The sequence below is a fragment of the Natator depressus genome, chromosome 12 (genome assembly GCF_965152275.1).
Source record: "Natator depressus isolate rNatDep1 chromosome 12, rNatDep2.hap1, whole genome shotgun sequence".
Taxonomy (NCBI): domain Eukaryota; kingdom Metazoa; phylum Chordata; order Testudines; family Cheloniidae; genus Natator; species Natator depressus.
Window position 1 is genome coordinate 11244589 of NC_134245.1, and position 24542 is coordinate 11269130.

Sequence of the window (24542 nt, forward strand, 5' to 3'; positions counted from 1 at the left end):
TCATTAAATAGAAATCATCAGATATCTTTCTTTTCCTCCACTTGCCTGGCAAGCTTGAGACTGACTTAATTTTTTAACTTGTATTTTTATATTCTACAGTGGAAACCTAAGGGGTTGGGCTGTTAAAAATCTGCAGCATTTTTCAAAAATTCAGGTGCCTAACCACAGAATTCTTCCAAACACTTTATATTCTGTTTACTTTTATAAATAGATTGTAAGGGTTGATAAATTATTGATCTTTTACTACATGGTTAATCAATCATTAGAATCTAACAAGTTGTTTATAATCATCTATAACTCCCGCTACTTATAACCCATATATAATACATACTGCTCATATCTGTAACATGTTTGTAACATCCAATTGTAAATTACGGCCTGGAGCCGCATCCAGCCCTTCAGATGTTTTAATCCGGCCCTCGAGCTCCTGCTGGGGAGCAGGGTCCAGGGCTTGCCCCATTCCGCGCGGCTCCCAGAAGCAGCAGCATGTCCCCCCTTCGGCTCCTATGCATAGGGGCAGCCAGGGGGCTCTGCACACTGCCCCTGCCCCAAGCGCCAGCCCTGCAGCCCCATTGTCTGGGAACCTGCAGTCACCTGGCCACGTCTCCACGTAGGAGCCAGAGGGGGGACATGCCGTTGCTTCCGGGAGCTGCTTGAGGTAAGCACTGCCCAGAGCCTGCGCCCCTGACCTCCTCTAGCGCCCAACCCCATCCCTGATCCTCCTCCCACCCGTCAGACACCTTGATCCCACCCTCCTGCACCCCAGAGCCCGCACCGCCAGCTGGAGCCTTCACCCCCCCTCCCCAATTTCGTGAGCATTCATGGCCCGCCATACAATTTCCATACCCAGATGTGGTCCTCAGGCCAAAAAGTTTGCCCACCCCTGGTTTATAAAGAGCTGTAATAGAACTGTAACATGGTGTGTGATTAAAACTCAGGTACAGTCAAGTATCTTGTTAAAATTTTGGTCATTTTAGGGACACCTAGAGTTTTTGAAAAGTGCCTAATAGATTTTTTGAAGAATAGGTATTAAATTCTCAATTTCCCAAGAAATAACACCCACCCCATCTCCCAACAACCTGCCTTTCCTTTCCTCCCCTTCTCACTTACTTTCTCTCTCTGCCTCTATTCATAGATATCTAGTAATATTTGTAAAAATTAACCCTGGCCCACTTCAATTAACCATCACTTCAGAAAGTAACAACATATCTTGTTACCAGCAAGCTGAGCCTTTGAAATTACCACATTTAAGGAGATAGCACTTCTAGAGATGGCAGACTACCTGTTTTGGGATACTGTATTCATAGACTTTAAGGTCAAAAGAGACCATTATGATCATCTAGTCTGGCCTGCATAACACACAGCATAGAATTTCATCCAGTAATTTGCATTTTTTTTTCTGTTTGAGCTATGTCATATGGTATACTCTTGTTCAAGTAAGCAGTGAGGCAAGTGGAAGAATATCTATGCTACATGTTAGTTGCTGGTGTTTATCAACACCACTGTGCCTATAGACATAAGACTAGTCTATTAAATCTGACACAGCTATAGTAAAACCCATTTTGTAAATGAAATGACATTGGCTTGTGGTGTTGGTTATTGTTTACTTTTGGATGTTGTGTCCTTGACGAGGATAATTTCTTTGAGCACCTAAAAACTCAAGTCCTACTATTCCAGTCCCCTTGGCTAAGGAGAACTGCATAGGACTGCATTCATGTTAGATGAATATGTTGCTGCTTGCTTTACCAGAGGGGGTCTCTGGTGTGAGGCACTCAGACATTATGCTGATCCAAGGAGCAATAGTACAGTTCTGGGAATTGGAGTCCGGTTGTTCACATGGCGACAGGGAGCCCTAACCATAGAACCAGCTCACTGGCTAGTGTTAAAATAGACAAAATTGCAGTAGTCAAAACAATAACCGTCTGATAGCTGAGAAATCTTCCCTTTAGTAATGTGTATATTTAGAGCATTAGATTGCTCCTACTGTTTCTAATGAAGCGCAAAAATCTAGGTTGAATCACTGCTGACAAAATTAAAGCCTGCCACTGAAGTTTGCCTCTTATTTGCTGTACCAGTGTAACTTGTTTGTCTATCCTAACTTATTTTATTACTCATACTCTGTAATTAGCTTTTGAACAATAAGTCCCAACAGCATCTTCTGGCAGTCCAAGGTGTTTCCAATTATCTCTTTCTCTCGCTCTCTATATTTGTCCTTTGGGAGAGATCAGAGAGCAAATAAAATGTTAACAATGGGGGACTGAGAAAGAAGGGTTGTCCACCACCTTTACTGTTCTTTATTCAAGAACTTGCTACGAGAGCATTGACTAAGTAGTACTAATATTTAGCTCTTACAAAGTGCTCTACTATGGAAAGCAGGAGAGTAGAACTCTTCTTTATTTAAAAAAAAAAAAAAACTTTTTAAAAGATACATAGCTGTATGTGAATTGGTAATTGTACCAATTTGGGTTTCTAAGCAAGCCTGATGTTTTCAAATGCTGCATTTTGGGATCCTGTAACATAAGAAATTATAATCTACTTTTGTCTTTTATTTAATGAGATTGGTAAAAACCTAAATGGACCCTTCTAAATTCAGTTTGTCAGTGGCTCTATTTAGATCTTCCCACTATTTGAAACTAAAGTGTCAAAACAGGGGAGAAGAAGGGTGGGGGTGGGAAAGCTGGGACTATTTTATATATACAACATTTTTTTTGCCTGTTCTAAAACAGTTGGTTATATTTGAATGTATGCTGAAGACCTATTTGCATCCCATATGGGATTTTAACTCTTATCCATCCACTTACGTTTTTTGCCATTAGGTGCTTAACAGATACTTGTCAACACCTCTCATCCCCACTCTTCCAACTCCCATTATTCCTGTCATCCCCCCGCCTTACACCATTGCGGCTGGCAGCATCCGTGACTGTGTCCGGCTCCGAGGCCTTCCTTACACAGCTGGCATTGATGACATCCTGGAATTCATGGGAGACGCGACAGCAGATATCAAACCCCATGGAGTCCACATGGTCCTTAATCAACAGGTAACAGAACTTGGCAGGGAGGATGGCTAGACTTCTGATTAGAGACCAGGACTAGGAGTCAGACCTGATCTCTCTTCCTGACTCAGATCTTGTGTGACCTTGCAAAAGTAGCTTCTCCTCTTTAATAAAACAGGGATAGTGCTTACTATGATCTTAGCATTGTGAAGCTTTTAATAGCGACCACTGATTCCTGCTGCATGGAGTCAGACATAAGGGTAGCAGGGGAGAGGGTAAAATGAAATCAATGATTCTGAGCTCTACCCCTTCCAGGATTGGTAGGGGATGGAACTGTTATCAGTCGTCATCTACTCTGCACTGGTGGTTATCTTTAAATCTTCTCCCACAAGTAGGTCCAGTGCTGTGGGAAACATAGAGGGTAGGAATGAGTCTCTTTAAATAGCGTCCCTGCTTAGCTGCTGGGTTCACTGAATCGCAGTGGGAACTGGCAGCCTGGTCTGGCTGCCTGAGCAGCAGCTGCACAAGATGGAACAGCAAGCGGCTTTGCCCTGTTCCAGGGAGTTCTCCTAATATCTGTACTTTTGGGTGTGGTCCACAGGAAGCCCTTGCTTTTGTAGAGCAGCTAAATTGGGACTGGTTTGAAGATTAAGTCTTAGCTTTTGTGAAACATTTTGGAAGAAGGAGAACATTCCTAGTTTGGTTTGAAAAGTCTCAATATTTTTGGAGGGGTTTGATGAAAAATTCAAAATGGCAAAGTATTCATTTCTAATTTAAAAATTCTGTTTGTTTTTTGGGTTCATTTTAGAGGTTTACGTTTTGTCTTCCCCTCCAGCTTCTTCCCTTTTTTTTTTTTTTTGTAGTAGCAGAAAACTGGAAGAATATTTTTTAAATGAGTGTCTTACTTCCTCCCCCTTTTTTTCTACTAAAGGGGAGGGAGTATGGGAGGGAGAGACACACACCCCTAAAAATCAAAATTGAACAAACTTTTATTTTGTTAAAAATTTGTTGAAAAATATATATTTTTTTTAATCAGAACAAATTATCATTTGTTTGAAGAGCCTTTTTTCATCAGGGTTTTTTTCCCCAGTATCTGAGAACAGCCATGGTGTTTTATGCTCTGGGAAGTCGAGTGACTCTTAGCATGATCTGTTCCCGATTCCACAGGGACGACCATCAGGTGATGCTTTTATCCAAATGAAATCATCTGATAGAGCCTTTTTGGTGGCCCAGAAGTGTCACAAGAAAATGATGAAGGACCGCTACGTGGAAGTGTTCCAGTGTTCAGGAGAGGAGATGAACTTTGTTTTAATGGGTGGCACTTTAAATCGTAGTGGCTTATCCCCACCGCCATGTAAGTTACCATGTAAGTCTCCAATTCTTCTGCTCTCTGCTGCTAAAGGCTGATATGTGGTAGGTGCTCAAGCTCTGTGGCCTTTCACCTTTTTGACTTGGGTTTTGCCATGATCAATAATCATCCATCTGTATATAGCTGAGATTGGAAGTTGTTCCCTTGGGCAATAATGGGAGTGATTGAAGCATTTTTATTATGTTTTCGGTGGTGAATAGATGTCAGAGATGCCTTGCCAGTGAATATGTTGTGCACTTTTGCTTTTATGGGTGTACTGTTCTTCTGAGCTCTGCAGTAGACTTGCCTGTAGTGAAACCTGTTTGGAATTGGATTATTTTGTTTTCAAATTGAAAGAAATTCTTTACTATAGCTGCCAGTGAATGTTCTTGCTATTCTGCCTCTGAGCATTGAGAAGGTGCTACTCTTGGGGATAGCTTGTTTTTGAAGGAAACATCCATTGGGATACATTTCTAATGGAGTGGGGGTGGTGAAATTGGATGGATTTTACTGGCTGTCATCTGTGAACAGTATTACTATCCCTACTGTGTACTGAACACTTCCAGCAAATAACAATAATTTGTCTCTTTCTTAAATTATAATCATCGTAGCATTTATATATTCTTAACATTTGGGACTTTACTGTGGGCTGATGATTTCCATTCAAACTTGTTTGATTACCCAATCACAATGCGGATAGTGGTGTATGTTTTCATTAAAATATAGATGGCCAAATTTTCCAAAAAAGCTAGGTGTGCAGTCGCATGCTGAATCTTCATATGAGAAACAGGTATCTGGGCATGCAAATGAATCTAATTATCCATTTGTATTTACAATATCCTGATATGCTCATCAGGTTGCAGTAGTTGCATGCAGACTGTTGGTTGAGAATTGAAGGTACACTTGTGTACCTAACTTCTTTGAAAATCTGTCCCACAGAGAGCAACTTCTGCTAGAAGGAACAGAAAGTATAAGTGTTCGCACATGTGCGTCCAATGCCCTGCATTATCTATTCATGCGGCTTCATACTTTCTTTGACTAACTGTGCAGCTTCCTAGTATCCATTTTAATATGGCTGAGGCTACTCCTCTTCATGCTCTCGGTAGGTATTGTTTATCCAAGTATCCCAGAAATCCTGTCGTTCCTGTTGACATGATAGGTGTCTCCATTGAGAGAGGGTTTAGGCAGACGGGTGAGCTTTAGTTCATTGTGGTCAGATGCTCTTAGCATGGATAGTAATCACGTTGGAATAAATAATTCTTCTCCCATCTTGTTCCCACCCCAGGCCAATTCCTGTTTTGATTGGTCTGTTTTTCTGGTTTGTTTGTTTAGGTCTTTCTCCACCAGCGTACGCTGCTTTCCAAACAGCCGCAGCAGTGATCCCAGCAGAAGCGGCACTTTACCAGCCACAAGCCCTGTTATCAACAACCAGGACTCCCCAGGCTTCTGCGGCTGCCCCTCCAACTGTTACCTACTACCCGGCTCAAGCTGCCCAGCTTTATATGAACTACACAGCTTACTACCCCAGGTACCGTGGGGCTTGGTTGCCTTCTGCTACTGGACCTCAGAATCCATTTCTTTATACAAAGGAAACTGTTGTCACGCATGCAGACCTTTAGTTTGTGTTTCTGATCTTGACAGTCCTGAGAGTTGCTGATGTTTATCAACAGGGGCAATGATGGCCTAGGGGGCTTCATCTAGGCCTCTTAATGGGGCTTAGCCTTTGCTGGAGGGGATCTTGCCTCCTTCAGGCAAGCAAGGATGTTTTAGACACCAGGTATGTCTACAGTGCTATGTGAGGTGTGATTGCAACTCAGTAGTCATACTTGTGCTAGCTTTAATCTAGCTAGCGTGGCTAAAAATGGCATTGAACACATGCTGGCAGAGCCTTCAGCATGCGCTGTACATGCCCAGAATCCTGGGTACGTACTCGTCTTCGTAGCCCCTTCCGGTGTCCATGACACCTCACCTCATGGCTATTTTTAGCCGTGCCTGCTGGGGGTATGCCTACACAAGCTGCAATCCCATCTCCAGTTGCATTTGTAGACATACCTATTGCCGGTTTTTTAAATAGTCAGCTTATTGTACTGGGAAGAGCCATTATCTGCTAGTCTGGTGGTTTAGAACTACTGATTTGTATTTACTCTGATGTAGCACTTTGTAGGTTTGCAGTAGGGTTGGAAATGAAGAGCATTCAGGAGCTCTTCCCCCAAGCTAATATTGAAACTTCCGTGAAATTGACCCATCTCAAACCTTTCTCCTACCCCAAGCCCTAAAGCCACCCATTGGTCACTGATAACCATTCTGCTTCGCTCTTTCCTTTTCAGTCCTCCGGTATCGCCTACCACGGTGGGGTATATTGCAGCTCCTCCTGCAGCGGTAGCAGCTGCTGCCTCAGCCACACACACTCCAATGCTGCCCCAGCCTGGAGCTTTAGTTCGTATGCAGGGCTTGCCTTATAACACAGGAATGAAGGAAATTCTCAGTTTCTTCCAGGGATACCAGGTTAGTATCCAGTCCCTCTCCTCAACATCTACCTTTCTGTGACTTGGACTTCTGATAGCTATTGTTCTGTGACAATCTTACTAAATCTTTGCTTTGAGGAAAAAGAGGAAGGGACCTGCTGGCTATGCATTCGTTGTCGTATGGGCCATGTCTGCACTGCACACCACTGGTGGTGGGGGTGGGGGGTGGTGGCGGTGGGGGGAGTAGGGTGCAGGTAGCTACACGCTGCAGTGAAAAGCCTGCTGAGTCTACACTGCGGTGTGTAGTTAGTTACATGTGCCAATAAAAGGCTCTGGCAGAGGGGAGGCAACCGGGAGCTATTGGAAACTTTCCCCGCTGCCAGAGCCTTTACCCACCACCGTAGCCTTTCCCTGCAGTGCAGAAAGGCTCTGGCAGCAGGGAAATAGCACCACACTACACTACTAAAAATAGCAATATAGATTGGGGGAGGCACTGCTTGGGTACATAGAGAGCCATGCAGTGTACTTACGCGGAGGGTTTAGGTGTGTCTTTACTTGGCTAAGCAGTGCCTCACCATCTACACCACTGTTTATACCCAGGCTGGGGGGGCATGCAGGGTATGTACTTACCCACTGCTGTAAGGAGTGTGCAGTGCAGATATACCCATGGTCAGCCAATGGTGGTGTGTTGTGTCATGACTAAGTCAAGTTTTACAATAAGCACATCCCAAAATATATTTATGGAAATTTCATTTTTGTTAATTATAGTAATTCTGATTTTTCTCTTCAAACGTTAGACGCGTGACCTAGCGGTCAGAGCACAGGCGTGAATGATAATTTCAGCATTGAAAGGCTCGTTCTGTGACTTGCGTGGGGAGGAATTGAGATGCATCTGTAAAATGAGGGTGGTACCAATCTATCTACCTACTTCAGAGACATTTTACAAGGCCTAACTAATTCCAGTCAACAGGAAAATATATCCTCCAAACCATGTTTTACCTTGAACAAATGCTCTAGACTCCATCAGCAGTTAGCTAAATAATTATCACATGAACTGAATTCCAGTTAATAGGCAAGTGAGCATCAATTTACCATATATTTTTTTTAAAGATAAAGAAACTGATCTGCATCCATAGGATATCCATTTATTTGAATGTGTAGATTAGTACTCCCCTGCATATTCCTGCACAGATATCAGATGAGCTTTGTTGATACACCTGCTATTTAAATCTATCTTCTGTAACTGAACACTTGCAAAGGCAAAAATAACATTGTTCAGGAGATAATTTAATGTCTGTGAATAGCAATAAATGGTACAGATTCCATCCATTTGATAGTAGGGATTAAATTGTACTGAAACATTGGAAAAATGTAAAACTTGATGTAAGTTACATTAGGCCTCAAGCTACCATCTGTGTGGCTTATAAATAGTAAGTAAATGAGACTGTCCAGCCATACCAGCCCTGTTGCTGACTTTTACGCTCCTTTAGAGACTGCAATGCAGATGGGGTTTTTTGGTTTTGTGTTTGTTTTTTTTTTTCTCTTTGTGGGTAGTGGCAAACTTCAGGCAAGGAAAACACTCAGAATAAGGAGACCATCATTGTACGTTAATTTCTCCAAGATTCTTATAGGTCTATAGTAGACTTTGTTTTGTAATGCATGATATCAGCCATGTGATCTTGTCTGGGCCAGAGAAAACACTTAGCTATATATCTTAGGAGTTATTTCTCTGATAATTAGGGTGGGAAGAAAACCAAGTCGTCTTTGGTGTTATTGAAATCATATTGCTCTGGTCTTGCTAATTCAGAAAGAATTTTGCAGATTTTGCACAGTTTGGGGAATTAATGGCTTCAAAACCACAAAACTCTTGAGTAAATTTTGTGTAAATTCTGCTAAGAAATTCATCTTACTGTTTTTCTAATCAGCTGTGTTTTTCGCTTTGTCTGAGAAATTTTCTTCTAAGGAGAAGTTCAAACCGAAGTGATATGTACCTGTTTTTTCAGATATGACCATGACTCTTCAGCTACTACTTATTCATTTCTATTGATTTTAATTAACTTTTTAAAACTAAATTTATTTTTATTTTTCATTTTTTCCCTGCTAGCTTTTAACATGAGATTTTATTCTGAGAATGTAGAATTATGTCCTGCATCAAAACCTCAGGTGGAAAAGTAACAAGAAAATATGTGAAATTAGACCTGCCCCCATCCGTGGATGGGACTGCACAGGGAATTGTTCGTGGGTCAGTGAACTTTCCACTTCTGATAGCTGGGTGTTATTAACTACATCTTATATTTATCATATACAGGTTTCAGTTCTGTTGCTTAATTTGCCCCTTTCCTTCACCTTAAATGGAAGGTAGTTTAAAGTGTGTGTGTGTGTGTGTGGCATATTTAAAAATTTTAAATGTATAGGAATGTGTTTATGAATCAGAACTAGATGTATACTCCTACTTTAACCTGTTCCCTGGTCACAAGAAATAAATCCCTACCCTACTCCACCCAAAAATACTTTTAAAAGTGAAACTTAGTCATGACATTTAAGGAGCTGGTTGCAAGTGTGTCTTTCATCATTTGCCCAGTTGAATTATCTTAGAGTTTATGAGGTGAGGAACACAGCAAGATATTTAAAAGTTTATGCATTTTACTGTCATTGGCTACTGCTGATCAAAGAGTGACTGATTTAATTAAGTCTTTAGAAGATGCTGCCTTGAGTAGATCAGGGTTTAGAGTCTTGTAAAGGAGCTGAGAAAGCACTACATGATACATGTGCTAGTCCAGGTTTTTTTTAATTTACACACACCCGTGCACACACTCACTCCTGCAGTAATCTGGAAAAATACTTTTGTAAGTAAAAGGTCTGATGACTTATTGTGTTGGAACAGTGTTTTGTCTCTGGTAAGAAAATCTAACATTATCTCCTCCCTCCCTCCCCCACTCCCCCATTTCTTCTCTTTCTACTGCTACCCAGAGGATGTATTGAACGATGCTTCTGGTCCTTTATAAAGTGAGCCCTTGTTAACCACCATTGGCATGGGTCTGATCTTAATCCCTTTGTGAAAATAATTGAAGTTGATTTTCAGTGGACACGGAAATTGGATCTGAGATGCTGAGAACAAAGGGTGATTTTTATCTTTTGTGTATTCCTGTCTGAAAGGGATGAATTAAGTTTTATTTATTTTCTGCTGTTTCCTTGTCTGAATCTCTTTGGTCTTCAAGGGCTTCATGTACTGCATGTATGCACACGTTGCTACTTAACTGAAAGCAGCTTTCACACCAGACCTGCCTCATAACAGAGATACTCTTGGCTTACCATGTGCTTGAACAAGCTGGTCTCAACATCAGTACATGCTTCCAACAGTAGATAGTGTTAAAATTATAATTCAATATTTTCATCAGTTTGGCTATTAGTATTGGCTTAATCCTTATAGCACCATCAGATGCTCCTATGATTTTTTTAATTAAGTTAAGAATTCCTCCATCACAGTTAAACATTCATGATGCTTTCAGTTAACCTCACAAAAAAAAAAAATCTACAGAGCAGTTAATATAATTGTCTTTGGAGATGCTTGAAAAAGCCCTCTATTGTATTGCAATGTGCAATACGCTTGTGAATTTAAACGTTTAATGCTAGCATGTTACCATCCAATAATTCGTGATGTAGCTTCTAATTATTATTGTATTGCAGTGAATCCTGGGAGATCCCATCATAGCCCAGGAGGCCACTGTGCTAAGCATTGTACAGATAACAAAAAGATGGTCTCTACCACAGATAGCTACAGTCTAAGACTGTCTACTCTAGCACTTTTGTTGGCAAAACTTTTGTTGGTGAGAGGCGTGAAAAAAAAATACCCCTCTGACCGACAGAAGTTTCACTGACACAAGAGCCAGTGTGGACAACGCTATGTTGCAGCGCTACCAGCTGCGCCGCTGTAAGGTCTGTAGTGTAGACATAGCCTGAGTATAAGACAAGAAACAACAGGAGGACCTAGATAGACAGTTGGGGAAACACAAGGAAATGATGAGACCATACAGGTCAGCATGATTGGCAGTGGTCTCCACACATCAGCTCCCTAATCATTTGTTAAAATTTTTGGAGGGATTTGAAGGAGGACTATGAGTCAGTCTGGATATTTACTGCGAGCTCCTATCCTAACTTGAAAATCTTCTATTTCAAGGAGAACTGGATTTCTGGAATTTATTTTTAATAGTAAAGATCCGCTTTTCAGCTCCTGAAACTGTGTCTCTGTCAGGGAGAAGGAATAGGGGAAACCCAGGTGGTTGATTATATTCAGCACTAGCAAACTGTACAGTTAGGTCACTGCAGCACAACACTCTAAACACTATTAAAGCTGAGAGGAATTAAGTAAATGGTAAGTGAATGATTTGGAGAACAGCCATTAGCACTTGCAGACACACAGTGATGTTTTTATGCAAGGATAAATACATACCAAGTAAGCAAAGGTACTTTTTGCCGCTATTTCTTTAGTTATTTATGTAACATGTACTTGCTAAATCAGCTGTGTGTTGTACACTTTATCCTTACGTTTGCTTAGTGGTTAATTAGTCTTCTCATGCTCACTAACTGAACCAATGAGATTAAGGGGAATGTTCCAAGAATAATCCAAGCTTTTGATATTTGCTACTTTCATAGGAGTGTGTGTGCCATTAATAGAATTGTGATACTCTGGAATAGAAAGCAGATTTATCAACCCAGTTAGCCTGGATGTCAGTGTAGTCCTGTTCACTCACGCATTGTGTTTCATTTAGAACTACAGTCAGAAATGATATGAGCTGGGAAGACTGAATTTGAGGGACTGCAGTCAACATTTGAAACTTGCTTAAAGCTTGTGAGAGTTTTAGTCCCTACTTGCTGAAACAGGGCCAGGGTGGAAACCTGGTGCCTGTTTTACTGTTTTTATATGAGATAGGTTTAAAATAAAATGAATATCATTTAAACCTATATTGGGTTTATGTATACCATTCCTCATCTGTAGCTATAGAGGGTTTTGCAATGTATTTATTCTCTGACTCTTCATAGACACAGAATTCAAGGCTAAGTGCTTTTTTAAAAAAAGCGGTAATGAGGAGGTGGGGGAAATGGACGAATGGCAAAATTCCAAGAGCTTTAACAACTCCTCTCTCTCTAATACCAGGACAGCAGACTTCACTGTTGCTGACTTCCCTTGGATTAAGCTTTGCCTGAAATGTATTTTTGAACAAAGAAGTATTCTCTGTTTTCTATGGGTCCTTTTTGAAATCTGACACCTTTCACAGTCCTAGGGGGGATAGCTTCTTCATCCATGTCTGTTGCATCCTCTAGCTGCCAATTCTAGTCACAACATCTTCTGGGGTGGGGGTGGGAGGGAGTAGTGTGGGGAGGGAGTGGGAGATAGTTTCACTTAGCATAGCTTTGCAGGCAAGCTAGCAAGCAGTAGACAATATTGTATGACTTTTCCCCCTCTAAAATGGAACACAGCCATAGCTCACAGACACATACTGCTTTGGTTCTGAATTTAGATTGATCTTTCAGTTGGAAGCACTGCCCGCAAGGAGAGAACCTCTCTAAAAATTGGGATAGTAAATTTTGCTGTTTACCATTGCTGTCAACTAGCTGTTTGTCACACTTTAAGCAATACAGTTAAATGGCACCACTATTGTGGTGGGTAATTGGAATGAAACAGGTCCCTCCTTTACTACCTCTTCCACCAAACATTTAAGATTGTCTCTGCTGCTGTATTATGGCACTTTGCTTCAAGACCAAATACATCTAGACTGAATCAGTCTCAGTCACTTAGGGATTCCTCCCCTCCCTAGGACCTATTCTCTGGTGTGGGCTCACATTTTCAGAGGAGGCTTTCCTAGCAAACTCTTCTGATGACTAGCCCAGTAAATCCAGAATAGAATTGCTGCAGCTGCATCCCTGAAGTGGCTGTTTTGCCTCAAAAGGCTGCAAGTTGCACCTCCTTTCTAGCTGGAAACTATTCTTAGCTCCTATTATGTTTCCCCTTAATTTCCCTATTCCCTTAGGGCTTAACTAAAATCAGTTTCTAAACCATTTAGTTAAACCAATGAACAAACCGTGTGTAGCCAAGCCCTTATTCCTGTTTAGGTGGTAGATACTCGCAGAGGCACTAACATAGGGTGAGGGGAGAATGGAATTTGGTAGGGCTAGTAACGCGGTGAGAGGAGTGCACTAACTTTTTGCTTCTAAAGATTTAGGTTCAAATGCATGTTTTTAGGGAAGGTGTGGAAAAGCAGCATGATCTCCTCAGGAAGCAGCACAGGTGATCTCTGCATAAGATGATAGGCTAGCTCAGCAGAATTATTGCAGGTCAGAAATTAGTAAATGTTGGAAGAGCTGTGTGAAGGATACTTGTGGTATTGCTTATATATCATGTGTATCAAACTAACTTTTGAAACAGTAGAAGGAATATTTTTCAGGCAGAGAATGTGACTCTTGGGCTGGACTGAGGTAAACCAGCGAAAAAAATACTGCTAGTGAGGGAGAGGTGAGTCCACCTAGATGGCACATGGGTTTGCAACTCTTGGTTCAACTTTCCCTTGGAACATGAAGTACTATTTACAATGCTGTAACTTGCCACTCAAAAGCCATAAAACCCTCAAACTGAGGAACTGCAAGAAAACAGATGAACATGGAGCAGAGAGAAGGAAACAATGGTACAAGAATGTCTTTAAATGTAGAGTGCAGGATCAAGTAATTGTAGAACTCTACTCGTTTAACAGTATGTACCTGAGAGACAGAACTTAACAACCTCTGACACCCAAGGGATGGATTAACTTTTTTTCCTCTCTCTTACATTTACGTTTTTGCCAATTCATATTAGGACACTAGAAAAGACCCACTAAGTCTGGAAATCCTCTTGATTTGGTCAAACAGGGTTGTTGCTACCTCCTCCCTCAGCCTTCTTAAATCTAGATTTCTGACAGCGATTTCTCAATGTGAAAATCCTACTATCAGTCTCATTAGTCAATAAGAGATTGATCCTGCTCCGATATAAAATGATTCAGCCTTATCTTTGCTTGCTAAAAGGATCGACTTTTTTCCCCTATTCAAACCAGCTTCGCTACTGAGCATCCACTCCCCTTGGTACCAGTACTCTATTCCTACCAGAGCATTTTTCACCTGTTCTTGGTCTTTTGTTCGTGGCCACTCTGCAGTGTATCTTGCCATTTTTTTTCTAGCCCGTAAAGATCCAACACGTGCTATTGCTTTGCATTACTTTCTGCTGCCAAGTTACCACCTTGGTGCAAACTTTACTCCATACCTGGCTCCAATCCTACCTACCCACTGGGAGACCCATAGTACAGGGGGGCACGCAGAGTACCATTTCCTGCTGCCCTTGAGATCAGGATCAAATGAGGAACCCTTTAAAGAAACCCCACAGTGGTGATGTGCGTGCAGCCTCTTCTTGGCTCTTTTCTTGTGCCTCTCCCCACTAACTTCAGCTGGACTTGATAGCCACCTCAGGGTGAAAAAGGAATCACTTTGTCCCTGACTTAAGGAAAATGTAAAGGAAAAATCAATCTATCTAAGAAGCAGCTCCCTCCTCTTCATCAGTATCAATAAACAAGACTGTTCTGTCAAACAGAGGAAAAAGAGACACTGGTTGACGAAAAAACATTTTCAATAGATGCTTGTTTTGTTGATGAATAATTGGATAACAGGGGTCAGCTGCTGTGCAGTTGAGAATAAGCTCTCCTCAGAAACTTCCAGTTTTCTGAGTGAGTGAAAAATGCCCACTGAAGAGAATGTCTTTGAAAGTGCAACATCTATATTCAGGTTAGATGTGCTGAGGCCAAATTTGATATGTCACTGGATTTATAAAGCTTTTCAAAATGACTTCCAGTTCTATGAGTTCACAGCTGGGTATCTTATCTGGGATTTTCAAACTGGCTTATCTGCCATTGACTGTAATGGAAGCAGAATTTTTGAATTATTTGAAAATTTCACCTTTTGCCTATATGAATGAATAAAGGCAAAGAACATGCTATTGAACATGACAGCTTTTCAACAGCAGGAAATGGGGTTTGGCAGTAGTTTTTGAGCTGTCTGCTTCTGAGTTTGACCTACGTAATGTTGCTTTTTGTCATCAGTACAATACGTGGCATTGGATGACTTCTGGCATAGTGCATTTTTACATTGTTGTATAATTTTTTCACAATCTCAAGTTGGTAGGGGACTGGTAAAGCACAAGTACTGAGCCTAAATTAAGAGGCTTAATACTAATGACATGTCCCTGCATTCAAAGCTAGTAACACTGCAATTCCACTTTGGACACCTGAGCTGACCTCAGGTTCTTCCACTTTTGGTCATCCAGTCCAATAGTGGTGTACCTCAGCCTTGCTGGTTTAGGAGGCTTCTGAAATATAGCCAACATCTGAAACACTCATTTAATGCTCTATCTCAAGTAGTTTGGAGTAGCTGTCATTTTCTCACTAGAGACATAGTTTCTTGTATGACCTCTCCTATTGCATTATTTCCCTAACTTGATTTACAATAATGACTTTTTGTAATTTTTTTTTAAACTGGAGCTGTTCAGAAGCATTTACTACTCCATAACCTCTGTTTAATTAACTTAATACAATCTCTCCTCTTATGTCTGTCCTCTAAATAAACAACTCTTTAAAAAAAAATAAACACAATAGTTGTTCAAGTTTCCTGCACACTTGAGCTCATGTTTTATACCAATCTCTCCTCTTGCTATTTCTGATACTGTAATTTTTCCATTCCTTGCTTTTCTTGTTGCTTATGCATATCAAGTACCTTTTTTAAAAAAAATACTCTCACTAGAGGCTACAGAGCTTTACCTACTGTAAATCTGCTGATAATCTATAGTATCTAAAGTATGTACTATATTGAGACATTCCTTCCAAAGAACAAACTTACTTTTTGTAGATTGGTTTCAAGGGCAGGTCTGGTAGCTGATGATTAATATTTGCACAGCCTGGTTGCCCTGGTAGAGACTATCTAGAAAAAACTTCTTATGTTTGTTTGTACTTAACGGAGTGGGTATAGATGTGAAGGTGGTTAGAAATCTGTAGTGAAGATTGTGGGGGTTCTTTCTCTTATGGTTTTTGGGCTCTTGGATGTTGCTCTGTGTGGTAGGTGTATTACGTGTTCTTTAAATTTCACTGTAGGTGGCTATAAAATACCTCTTTTATTTTCTTTTATAAATACAATATTTATTCTTCCCTATAAACTGGCAGGAGACATTTTCTGTATCAAAAGAAACAAAGGGCGGCATAGCAATAGAACCTTGTGTGCTTGGGGATAGTGTAATGTGCCAATGCATGTAAAGGAAGCCATTTCAAAAAAGAAAATTCTGCTTCTTACTGCAGAAAGGACATAATGTAAACTGGGTTTGCGTACCTCTTTGCTGCAAAGTAGCATGAACCATTCCAATAGTCTCCACAACATATTCAGGTGTTCTCTAGGATTTGTTTCTTTCCAGTATGTGTGCTTCTGGAGAGATTCTGTATAAACCAGCATTTGGTCTCACCAATCAAGATCTGTTTTACGACTTTAGACACAGACTTGCACCATCCCCTATAACAGCAAGCACTTCTTGTGCATGGTTAAGATCTTTGACCTGATTCTTCTCTCTTAGGCCTAGTCTATACACAGCTTTTGTACTAGGGTTGCCAATTTTGGTTGGACATGTTCCTGGAGGTTTCATCACCTGACATGATCAATGACAGGACAATCCCGGAGGGTTGGCAACCCTATTTTGTACTGGTATAACTTTATTGGTTAGGGATGTGATTTTTCTTTTTACCAAAATGGTTATACTGGCACAACTCCAGTGTGGACTCAGTTATATCACTATAAAAGTGCTTTACACTGGTATAGCTTATTCCCCTTCCTGTATGGGGGTAAGCTATACATAGGATGACCAGATAACAACTGTGAAAAAACGGGACAGGGGGTGGAGGGGTAATAGGTGCTTATATAAGAAAAAGTTCCCCAAAACGGGACTGTGCCTATAAAAACAGGACATCTGGTCACCCTAGCTATACCTATGCAAGCACTTTTATACCTGTATAAATGCATCCACATGTGGAAGTTGTATGGCTTTAGCTATGCTGGTGTTAGGCACAGAGGTACAACTTTGGCTTTTGTGTGTGGACAACGCCTCACGCTGGCTTTTCACCAGTGTAACTCTCTACTTCAGTGGAGTTAACGTCTTATTTGCACCCCTGTAAGCGAGATCAGAATTCGGATCTTGGTCTCTCCTTCCTCTCCTCATGACAATTTGTGCAGTCTAGAAAGCATGCTCTCCAATCCCTGTGAGATTCTCTGCTGTAACATAGTATAGCTCTCTGATATGTAGACTTCGTTACTTGGCACATAATTCTCAATATCTACATACTGTTGTTCTATGAATATTAAGGAAGGAAAGGGTATTTGATTGTTTAAATTTCCTTATTAAGGAAGACTTGCATTACAAAAAGCTACTATATGCAGTATATAATCTCCCCCATATTTCTTCCATAAACCTACATCCAACCAACTCTTCAAGTAATGTATTTTAGTGATTGCATATAAGCTGTGTGTGTCAAATTCACTTTGTCTCCTGCCAGTTACTGTAGCTGATGCTCTTAATTAAGGTTGCAAATATAGTCTGTGTGGCTTGCTGTACAAGAACTGTTCTTTCTATTGCTGATTATCGTGTATCACACTTGTACTGTAGTATGCACCTGATGACTACAATGGCCTTATTCAGCTGAACGATCAAGCAAGGAGTGTGTTACAAGCACCGAAAGAGTGGGTCTGTTTGTAACTGTTTGTAACTTCTAAAGAAGGTAAGATGGGACTGGCAGAAGCTGGGTCTCCAATGGTGAACGGGAAGGGAAATGAAGGGCTTGGTGATGTGGAGATTGTTTTTTCTTCCTAGCTTGTGTTTGGGAACCTTGCTCTAACCTTCCCTGCTCCTGTCCTATTTAAAAAAAAAAAAAAATCAACTAATCTGGTGAAACTGAGGTTACTCCTGTGATCTGTGGCTGATGGGACAAAAGTGGTTTAAATGGTGGAGGTTATGTGACAACTTGGCTTTGTGCAAAGAAATTGCTGTTAAACTTTCACAGTGGTTTATTACCGTTTGCTGAGTGCTCTATGTGAAGCTTTTAACCCAGGGCTTTTATTCTTGTTTGTTGTACATAGCAAGAAAACTTCTTCTAACCTTTATTTCAAAAAAATAGGAAGACAGTCCTTTTAAAAAAAAAAAAAAAAAACCCTCCCCCCCCCCCACCTTTCTCCATCTTTCTTACACTGTAAAGTTGTCTAGAAATGAATGCTTCTCTGATATCTCCTGCTCACTTCGCACCAATGAGATCCCCATTCCTTAGAATTGGTCTGGAATGTTGCTCTGTCAATAAGGGTGTCTGTTTTCTTTATATGTGTGAGTAAACTTGCTAATGGTGAACTATCCCAGTCGTCCATTGCAGTCTGATCCCGGGTTCCCCAATACACGTTTACACTTTGGCCTGTGAGCTGGGACTTCTTGTGAATCATTCACATGTAGTAAAGGTAACGGACATTTGAAATGTGTAATGGATATTGATTGAACTACTAAATCCTTCAATGAACATATTAAAAAACAGAGCATATAGTTATAGACAAAATTGTGCAATTTGAGGGCACAAAGCAATATTAAGATAAGATACCTTTATTATTATGCTGTATGTTCAAAGTATTCTTCTGATTTAGCAGTATGAGTGGAACAACTTCAGAAACTAAAAGAAAACAAAGTAGGAGAGGGGAGGCAGTTTATCCCTGGAGTCTGGAAACTTTGGTTACTTCTTCAGGATGAAATTCACTCTTGCTCAGGGCCAACCCCAAGACGTGAACATCCTAAGCCCTTAGGTCCCTAAGCTTTGTACAGGCCCTCTGCTGAATGCTAGAGCACTAAGTTTTGTATTGCTTCATTCCCATGTAAAAAGTTTGCTCCTGAATCTTAAATACTAAGCTAGCTAACTTTTTTTTTCTTTCTAAAGACGCTTAGATTTGTTTTTAAAAATAATTATTCTAATACTTTTTGGAAGAGGAAACCAAAGCAATCATTTGAGAGATCAAATGGCCCTATTTTAAATTATGCATTTAAATGTTCCGCTAATGTTCAAGTTTTTCCAGCGCAGTAACAAGTGGCAAAACCTTATGCCTCTGCCTTGATATTAATTGTAATGACAATAATGAATTTTGGCATTTGTGTGGTTGTAATGCATAATTCTAATATGACCTAGAAAGTATTAATGACTTCCATAATATGAAGTCTCGCCCCTTTAAAAATCCTACTGATTAGTCCTGCTGGGCGCCCCCCCTCCCCCCCCATATGTATAATGTCATTTGGAAATAGGTGACTTACAAAGAGTTGAGTGAACAGGTCATTAGCTTAGAGTGGCTTTTCTGTAAGCCATTTGTATCAAGGCATTCATGTCCGTGTGATTTCACTATAAGGGCTGTGGCATTGAAAATATCACACCTGTTGGGGAGTAAGTCATCTGAAGGCACTGTGGTGTAGTGTTTAAAAGAGCGGGGACAGGAGAATCTCTGGTTCATTCTGAGCAGATACATAGACACTCACTCTCTGTGATCCTGGGCAAGTTATTCACCCCCTCTTGTGTTTCACTCATATCCTCTGGAAAATGGGGTTAGGAACTGGGCCTTGCTACAGCCTGATGGGAGCTGAGTTCTCTCAGGCTAACAGACTACAAAATGAGTGGTGGTGTAACTTTATGCAGCCTCGGGTACTGAGGTATGAACATCTCTGGTGCAAACCACCAGAGAGAATAAATATTTGCCATGATGTGTGAGTACACCTCTACCCCGATATAACACTGTCCTCGGGAGCCAAAAAAATCTTACCGCGTTATATTGAACTTGCTTTGATCCACTGGAGTGTGCAGCCCAGCCCCCCCGGAGCGCTGCTTTACCGCGTTCTATCCGAATTCATGTTCTATTGGGTCGCGTTATATCGGGGTAGAGGTGTATATCATTCCCCTCCTCTGAATGAATCTTCAGCCATAATTCCCAAAATTAATACGTTTACTTAAGGCATCTAGATTAAAACCACAGGTTAGTGTATTAAAGTGAACACAGATGAGCTCGGAAAAGAGTTAATCAAACATAGGCAATTCTGCCTCTTGCAGCACCTGCAGCCTGTTCTGTTAGCCTTCCATACAGGTTTTTAGATGAGTTTCCTGCTACTGATATTGCTTGTTTCAAAAAAAGAGGGGGTGGGGAACACATGCCCGATTATCATAACTACATTATTTTTCTTATGGGCATCCTATCTCATACATTGATTTAAAAACCAAAGCTGCTAAGGAAATGCTTTTTGCTGTCTCCTGTGCTCAGTGGTGTAACCATGCTTCCCATATGCTCTCATTGAGAATAAAACTCACTCATGACTGACTGACCCCGATATACTGTAGCCGTGACTTAATCTGCCAGAGGTTAGCAATGTAGATGTAGGTGCAGAACCCAATATAAAACAGACCCAATATAATTTTGTCAGTGGTGCTACCCAAATGAAGAGCTTCTTCCTCTTTAAGTGCATTAGTAATCTGAAATCTATAAAGCTGATTTCTAAACCTAACTTGGGCTTCTTACAGAAATTTTTGTTTAAGGTTCCTGAAGATTTTTTGGCATGCTGCTTTCCTAATTCACCTTGTTTCTGGAGGGAGAAATGTATCAATATATGGATCTAATAGTGTCTGTGCTAACTGCCCTGTTAAGTACCTCTAGTTCCTAACATGATTTGTTGCTTATAACTTAAGACTGCTTTTATTGCCTACTAAGCAGTTGGGTGAGTGAAGTTCTGGTATGTGCTGGCTTTACTTCTACATGTCAGAATATAAAGTTGGTCAGAAACTAGTATGGGAGGTAACCAAAAAGTGAGCGTTTTGCCATTTCTTTTACTGTAATAAGCATATATGATAGCTTCATTTTTTGGCGGGGGCAGGGGGGCTGTGAATGTTTTTCCTCTTTAAATCTGAAGGATGTAGATTCCACAAAGCAAGTATTAAACTTGAGCTCTCTTTTATTTATTTATTTATTTTATTTTAAAAAAACGGTGTGGTGTTCTAACTTACCAAGTGTTTGTGTTCTTTCTGGCAATGAGTTGACCCCAGCTTAAGTTTCCAGCAAATGAATCTCTTGTATTCAGAGTTTTTGCTGCTTCAACTTTTGATTTCTTAACTTGGTTCAGATTTATTAAATCAAATATACAATTGAGATTTCCAAATTTACCCTTGCAAGGGCTTCCAGGATGTCTGGTTTGGGGGCACAGACAAGCCGGGGCACATCTGCTGAGTGGATTTTATACTTGATATTTTGAGGTTAAATCCTTGAACATACCAGGGCCCGTGTTTCACCCCAAGTAAATTAACTACACTGACAAAATGGTCTCATTTCCCACTACTCTTTCCGCCCCCTTCCCTGCATATTAACAAAGGTTCCTTTGATTCAATTGAAGTACTACAACTTTTACTTCTCTGGTTTTGGGGGATAATTTAGTTCTGTTAATTCTCATGCATCTTCTCCTCTCATGCTGCTCTACCCACACTTCCCTTTCTGGTGTCACTGTCTGCCTTTTTTTCCTTTTGGGTTAGTATTCATGCTGCTTTAATAGTCCTCTTTCTGTTTTTCTTGGCCAATAAGCCAGGTAGCAAAAGCATACTTCACTGCAGGCTGAGGTTTCCTTCCTTGCTTGGCCTATCATTTACTAAATTTTATACCTCTTCTATCTTGGGTTAGTCTACGCTTCAAACTTAGGTCAACATAGCTACAGTGCTCAGAGGTGTGACAAATTCATACCCCTGAGTGCTGTAGCTATGCCAACCTAGTCCGTGGTGTAGATGCAACTTAGTCGATGGAAGAATGCTTCTGACAACCTAGCTACCATCACTTGAGGAGGTGGAGTTCCTACAGCGATGGAAAAACCCCTTCTGTCACTGTTGTCTGCCTCTATACCATGTGGTACAGCGCAGTAGCTATGCCACTGTAGTGCCCATAATGTAGACACATGGCCTTGCTAACCTTAAACCTCAGTAATCGGCAGCACTTCTTCTGTACTGGACTCTCCTCCTGGAGCTACTTCTGAATCTTTCTGACCCATGCACCAGCAGAATTCAAGTTCCTTCTGCTGTGAACTAAAAAACAGCTCTCAGTTCAGTCTTCAGTCCTTTATTCTCTGCCAGACTTGGCTGTTTGTAGCCACGATGATCTGGAGCTTAGCAGATGAAGTGTTTTTACGTATAAAACTCTGAACTGCCTTTCTGTTGGTCTAAAGCAATTAAAGAAACCAGCAAGAGTACATAATGTTAGGGACAAAGCTTACATCTGTGGTCTTAGGTTTTAAGTTTCTCTTCCCCCTCCCTTGTGTTCTTATCCCTGCAGCTCCACACAGATTCCATTCTTGTGCTTTACAACTTTAGTGGCCAGCCCAGTGGAGAAGCGTTGGTGACTTTTCCAAGCCTGGACCTGGCTAAGAAAGCAGTGGCTGAGAAAAATGGACGGCTCCTGGGAAGTCGCTATATAGAACTCTATCTGGTCTAACCAAAAGACTCTTGGGGGGAGGGAGAAGGGAAGGGAAGTAATACTAAACACTGTGCCTTTTAATAAAACAAAAAGTCTTCCCTTGCTATCCACACAGCAGTAAATGTGCCTTCTCAGCCTGATGTGGTAGGGTGCAGGAGTGACACTTGTTCCTGTATTTAATTTGAAAAATCTCCTGCCCTACACCAAAAAGAGAAATAAAAACTATACAACTAATTTCCTTAAGAAAGAGAAGGACGATTGATTTCAGGGTACTTGTTGAAATACTGCCACCCAGTTAACCCGTGAGGCAATCCAAGAGCACTTCAGCTATCACAGCCACGGAGGAAGAGGGGGAGACTTAATTTTTGTTCTGTAGTGTTTGAAGTGGAAAGTGAAACTTGGTTTGTTCAGATTCTTTTGTTTTAGGTTTTAAGAATTTACCCTCAGCAAAATGTCTCCAGAAAGGGCTGCTGAAACTTGCAGCTTTCCCAAATTGTAGCATAAATCCTATTGGATTTTTTGTTGTTGCTTTCCTTGACTGGAAAATACCCAGGATGCCACATCCAAAAGGAATAGGAGAAACTTATTATTATTATTGTGTTTTGTAATGCAAAAGCCATATCAGTCTTTCCTATCAACATACGTGCTGCCAATGTGTGAAGCAAAAAGAACCCCAAACTTTTAATTTCTACAGGACAAAAATGGCACATAAACATTGAGTACTAGTAAGTTATATTTTTTATTTAAGCATAATAGCTTTCAGATACTGTATTAAAGATTTTGCTCTAGTTTATGTGCATGCAGTTTGTTTACATCTTTAAACTACTTTATTTGTATATTATGAAGCAACAAAATTGTTGAAATCTAAGCCTTCTAGTGCATGCATTTTTCCTTTCTTCATGTGTATATACATAAGCTAGAAAAACTAGTTTGTCATGTAGCATGTGTTTAAAGACATCTGCTGTAGAAGCACTAAATGATTTTGTTTTTACTGTGCCTTAATTCAAGCCTATTCGAAGTGCAATACCAGCAGAGCAAAATGTCATGAGTCCTGTTGTGACAGGCTCATGGATGTCTGTGTACACTGATCTTTTTTTTTTGTTGGTGTACAATTTGAGTTGTACTGAAAAGAATGAATGATGTATGCTTCTTTATATTACAACAAATAAAAGAGATGCTTACAATGTGTGTTGGCATATTAAGTGCCTGTGTTCCTTCATCCAAACACATCAAGGTGATGTAGTCCCCCACTAAAGTGTTGGTGCTGTGATTGTGGGTTAAGATATCTTGCTGATGGAGAATACTGAAATATGTCATGTATATAAAAGGTAAGCTTGTTTGTTTATTTATTCTACAATAGGTAATCCTAGTTCACAATGGAGACAGCTAAACCAAGCCGTAGAACATGGCTAGTACTCGTCCAAGTACAGCAGTTAGGTCAGAAGTAATACAAAACAGTCTTCTGTTTTAAAAAAAAAAAACAAAACACAAAAAAACAACAATGTGCAGAGCTCTTGGCAAGTAGCAGCTGTAATTCAGCCTTCGTGTGTTCAGATGGTATTTCGAAAGAGAACCCAAAGCAAAAGGGTGGCTTGACAGTATCAAATTCATTAGTAGTTCACGGCAATTGTACTGTAAATATCTAACCTCTAACTGCCATACCTGGAGTTGCAGGAAGCTTCTGATGCAGTGGTGAGACATGCAACTTTCTACCTCTTAGTAAATGTCATTAACTCAAGTTGTGTAGCCCATCAACAAATTTATTTTTCTAAGTATGCTGTGTGTATGTATATTTTGTAAAACAAATTTAGATTTTGCAGTCTTGGAATCAAGCATGCATGGATTTTGTAAAACAATTCATTATCTAGCTCTGTAACTTGTAGTACAGTTTCATAAAGGCATATAATGAGTACATATGAGATTTAGACCATTTCAAAGTTAATCCAGGCAGGTGAAATGAGAAATTGCAAATTTGTGATCATTTTCCCCCTTGCTCTTACTACTTAATACCTTAAATAAGTAACAGTTAGTTAATGTTGAAAAGTCTCTAATTTATTTAGCCCTTTACTTTTTCTGTGTCTCTGCTTAGATAGTGAAACTAGACTGGTCACTTTAACATTCTGGTTCTTAGTGACTTGATCAAGATAGCTTGGTTCTTGCTCAGTCTCCAGCACC

The 24542-nt window shown here is 40.4% G+C and overlaps 1 protein-coding gene across 1 annotated transcript in view; it reads left to right on the top strand.

The window, feature by feature from the left end:
* Nucleotides 1-23796, top strand: part of ESRP2 (epithelial splicing regulatory protein 2) — a 62651-nt gene extending 38855 nt beyond the window's left edge. Inside the window, exons 12-16 of the mRNA XM_074968585.1 lie at nucleotides 2817-3038; nucleotides 4161-4359; nucleotides 5674-5869; nucleotides 6669-6846; nucleotides 22227-23796. Of these exons, the coding sequence (XP_074824686.1) occupies nucleotides 2817-3038; nucleotides 4161-4359; nucleotides 5674-5869; nucleotides 6669-6846; nucleotides 22227-22385 (954 nt within the window). The 3' untranslated portion in view covers nucleotides 22386-23796. The remainder of the gene's footprint in view (nucleotides 1-2816; nucleotides 3039-4160; nucleotides 4360-5673; nucleotides 5870-6668; nucleotides 6847-22226) is intronic.
* Nucleotides 23797-24542: the final 746 nt, after the last annotated feature.